The sequence below is a fragment of the Sinocyclocheilus grahami genome, unplaced genomic scaffold, assembly GCF_001515645.1.
Source record: "Sinocyclocheilus grahami isolate Dianchi unplaced genomic scaffold, SAMN03320097.WGS_v1.1 scaffold1917.1, whole genome shotgun sequence".
NCBI lineage: Eukaryota > Metazoa > Chordata > Actinopteri > Cypriniformes > Cyprinidae > Sinocyclocheilus > Sinocyclocheilus grahami.
The window spans coordinates 63,599-68,025 of record NW_015507096.1 but is presented as its reverse complement, the minus strand read 5'-3'; the positions used below and the strand labels follow the sequence as shown (position 1 = coordinate 68,025).

Genomic DNA, 4,427 nt, shown 5'->3' with positions numbered 1-4,427 from the left:
GTCTGCTAGTGTAGCATACTAATTAACTACTAATACACTGCTTAAAGCATAATTGTTGAGAGTTTACTAGCTACTAAAAAAACTTAAATTGTAATAATTTAAAAATGTGTACGTTTTCAATAATTCAATGTATTTAAAAAATACAGTTATTTATATTTTAATATATCATGCATATTATTTGAAAAACTAATCTAAATTAACATATATAAAATATATATTTTTGCTGAGGTTTGATGATGTGACAATTTTGCGTCGTGATTACGCAATGACATCACAACGTCATTTAGCAACTTTTAGCAACAAATCGACCTTTCTTTAGCAACTTTCTCTGAAAATTAGTTGGCAACACTGAGGACATCACAATCCAGCTTTGCATATTTGCTGCGTTTCTCTCAGCATATGTGGGAGAATGTTCCTTTATGTCATCAGGTTCAAGTCTTTTTCATGGGTTTTGATTAAAATGTTCTTTAGACTGAGAAAAAAATGCTTCTTATAAGAACTATTTACTGAAAATTATTCTTCCAAAACGGTTCTTCTAAGGCTTTAATCAATGCGAAAACCCACTTTGAAACTTTTGCGTGTAGGATGCTGCGTTTCTCTCAGCATATGTGGGAGAATGTTCCTTTATGTCATCAGGTTCAAGTCTTTTTCATGGGTTTTGATTAAAATGTTCTTTAGACTGAGAGAAAAAAATGCTTCTTATAAGAACTATTTACTGAAAATTATTCTTCCAAAACGGTTCTTCTAAGGCTTTAATCAATGCGAAAACCCACTTTGAAACTTTTGCGTGTAGGACTTTCAATCACCCTCAATCCATACAAAGGATAAAAGTGATGGAGAAAAGAAGAAACAAAGCATGTCACAAGCAATCATATTTTAAATTTAATATATGGATTTGAGTAAGATGACAAAATAAGTGAGCAATTACCAGCAAAAGAGGGCTTAAACTAATAACAAGCAGAGTGCAGTGACGGTGTTTTCTTGCATTTTATTAGTGATAAAATATCCCATTCTGTGCTCTTAAAATGTTGGTTGCAATAATGATTGCAACCTTTTGGAAAAGAAGTGGTGGAAAAAACACCCAGCCTTGACAATTTTCATGGTAGAAAAGTAAATATGCACAGCTAACAAAATTCTAATAAGTGGCGTAAAATGACAGGTAGACGGGAATATAACCAGTTTTAGGCAAACAAGCAAATCTTGAATGTCACAATGTTTTTTTTAAGACTTATGATAGTAGCAGGTGCTGCAGTGGCAGTCTGTATGGTTCACTAGTTTGACATCATTGACAAGCACCTACAAATAAATACAAAAACAATATTTGTTATATACTCAAGAGTAAAATAATATAATATTACAGCAATAGCGGTTATTAATGCTCATTTTACCCGTTTAACTTCTTTGGCTACACAGCATGTAGCTTCTGATGTGATATTTTTTGGAACAAGCATGGTTTTCTTGGACCTCAGGGGTGTGGGGTAAGCCCTAGAAAAGCAGCATCCCATACACTGATAGACAGGAGCTCCAGGTTTTGAGAAAATGTTGTTCTCCTTGAGTTTGCACTCCTCACATCCAACTTGTATAAAATAGAAATATAATAGTAAAGGAAATGGTCCCATTTGAAGTATCAAAATTTAATCATTGGTTAGCAACTTACAGTTATTCATATAATTTCTTGGATACAGTTGTCCAAGACGAATAAGCATAAAAAACAATAATATACTTGCTCCAGCATATCTTGTCCAAAACATGATGACTATAATAGAAGAAAAAAAGCTAAAGTGTACATACATTAGGCTACACAACTGCACTCATATTTTCAAAATACAAATATGTACACAGACCACTCTTTGTACAGTTTGCTACATTTGTACATTTTAAATGTATTCTTTAAGCTCATAAATATTTCATTTGAAAAATTACCTTTGTTCTTGACTTCCTGCGAGATGTGATCAATCTGTCTTCTCAGAAATAGGTATAGCTACCTTTTATACCTTGCTTACGTCTGCCCCGTTTTGTGTGTGTGTGCATGACCAAGTGTGTGACTGTTCCCTTGCTGACCTTGTAATCCATTAGGTAAATGAAGTAAAGGACTGAATATGTACTGTAGTTTCAATGAACAATATTTTGTCTTTGAGATATCTGACTTTTATCGTTTACATTGTTGACTGGAAAAAAAACCCACCCAGTTTGTACAGAAAAATTTGCTCTGCTGTTTTTTTGTTTAAATTCAAACCTTCAGATTGTTACATGATTTACGGACACATAAATTATCCTGTAATTAATGCTGTCCTTAATCTCTTCTATAAACACCGTATCAAGTGTCAAGGTTGAATGTTTGCTTTGCCTTCACTATCTCTCAATCTTTCCATCTGCAGCAAATCCACAAGACCTTGGTTTGGACTGTGCAGTTTCATGCCTTATGCAAAGGTAATTCAATATTTTCAATGCCAGATGGAGAGTCACATAAATAACAAACTGAGATTGTAGGAAATGACAATGGCAACATGCAGACATATTCCAAGAAATGCACATGTTCTCTTTTCTATTTTATGCTACTGGATTTTCAACACTGCAGTTTATTTGAAGCCTTTGGTCTAGCTTTTGTGCTACTTTGTAAATTTATTGTTCTGCTTCCTTTAGAGAACAAATTTAAGTGAACACAATACATCAACATTTTGCCTATCGGGAGCACATGATGAAAAACAACTTTCAACAGATCACCATTACTTTAAATTGTTTTACAAAAATGATGGCTTGAATATCTCTGCTCCTAACCACTAACTTATGTTTCTGATCAGACCCGTCAGCTATATCCCTTTATGAGACTGCCGTTCCACTTGAGCTATGGATTCAAATACATGGTTTATTAGAACATATTATTTTATTCCTTCGACTTCAACATTTGATGTTCAATTCAATGTTACTGATAATTCCTTAATAATTAAAGGATTCACTAGCAATTTCTGAGCGAAAAAAGCTGGTGAACCATTTACTAAACACATCGACAAAACTAACAAAAGCAGCACTGCAAATGCATTTTGCATGAATTCAAGTATTCTTCTATAAATCTGAAATTGAAACAGCAGTTCTAACAAACTATTTGTTGTCATTAATAATGGTGACCACAAACTACAGTCAAAATCAACAAACTTACTCAATTAGTTTTTTTTTCTTTTGGAGACACTTAGGCTGGAACAAACATTTATCCAATCTAACTCCAAACTGCAAGATTCAGAAAAGGTGCATCTGCACATCTTTCTATGGTTACTGGCAGATGAATCAGCACATAAATGTCACTAATTTAAGCCACAGAGATATTATGCCTTCTCTTCACTTTAAAATTAATTGCAACAAGAAAACAATCCCTCATGCAATTTAATGCCATGACTTAAAACTTTCTGCTCCAATTGAATACCTTTTTAAGGCCAGAAAGTGTGAATTAAGACAGAAATGTGACAATTTTTGTGTGACGACACATGATCATGATTTGAGATTTAAATGATCAATTTAATCGATTTATCCTAACCTCATTTATAGACCACTTCCTGACTGGATATAGAAAGCTAGTGTTAAGAGTTTAAAAAAAAAAGAAAAACAAGCAGTTATAAAATGAATAGAGAGTGCAAGTGATAGAGGGTCAAGTGTTTTTTTGTTGTTTTTTTAAATAAAAAAAAATAAAAACAAATAGATAAAATAGAATTAGAATAGAGAGTGCTAGAGTTAGAGGGTCAAATAAAGATGGAAGAGATGTGTTTTTAGCCCTTTCTTGAAGATGGCTGAAGACTGAGCTGCTCGGATTCAGTTGGGCAGATCATTCCACCAGGAGGGAACAGTTAATGAAAACGTCAGTGAAAGTGATTTTGTGCCTCTTTGGGATGGCACAATATAGCGATAATCACTTGCAGAACGCAAGCTTCTAGAGGGCACATAAGTCTGACATAATAAATTTAGGTAAAGGGGTGCAGAGCCAGTGGTGGTTTTGTAGGCAAACAGTGCCTTGAATTTTATGCAAGCAGCTATTGGTAGCCAGTGTAAATTGATGAACAGAGGTGTGACGTGCGTTCTTTTCAGCTCATTAAAGATTAATCTTGCAGCAGCATTTTGGATTAATTGTAGAGGTTTGATAGAAGTGGCTGGAAGACCTGCCAAGAGAGCACTGCAATAGTCCAGCCTGGACAGAACAAGAGCTTGAACAAGGAGTTGTGTTGCATGTTCTGAAAGAAAGAGCCTGATCTTCCTAATGTTGTATAAAGCAAATCTGCAGTTTTAGCAATGTGGTCTGAGAAATTCAATGCTCAGTTAGTCCTACCTTTGTGATAATTTTACAGATACTGCTTGGCACACCTATGGAAATGTTGTGATTTTAAGACAGGCATAAATCATTCCTTAGAACAGCACAAGCAAGATAATAAAAACAAATTTAT

The 4,427-nt window shown here is 34.1% G+C and overlaps 1 protein-coding gene across 1 annotated transcript; it reads right to left on the bottom strand.

Annotated features, from left to right (window-relative positions):
• Window positions 1–946: 946 nt before the first annotated feature.
• cga (glycoprotein hormones, alpha polypeptide) lies at window positions 947–1,757 on the bottom strand. The gene is made up of 3 exons (XM_016259762.1): window positions 1,658–1,757; window positions 1,389–1,576; window positions 947–1,296 (listed from the first exon to the last, which is right to left on the bottom strand). The coding sequence occupies exons 1-3, from the start codon at window positions 1,749–1,751 to the stop codon at window positions 1,222–1,224; spliced, it is 357 nt and encodes a 118-aa protein (XP_016115248.1). The 5' UTR covers window positions 1,752–1,757; the 3' UTR covers window positions 947–1,221.
• Window positions 1,758–4,427: the final 2,670 nt, after the last annotated feature.

Excerpts from the sequence above, each read along its gene's own strand:
- cga (XM_016259762.1), bottom strand. The coding sequence starts at position 1,751 with ATGTTTTGGACAAGATATGCTGGAGCAAGTATATTATTGTTTTTTATG. Across the intron at positions 1,577-1,657 it reads AAGAAATTATATGAATAACT|TTGGATGTGAGGAGTGCAAA; the intron begins GTAAGTTGCTAA and ends ATTTTATACAAG. Across the intron at positions 1,297-1,388 it reads TAGCCAAAGAAGTTAAACGG|GTGCTTGTCAATGATGTCAA; the intron begins GTAAAATGAGCA and ends ATTTATTTGTAG.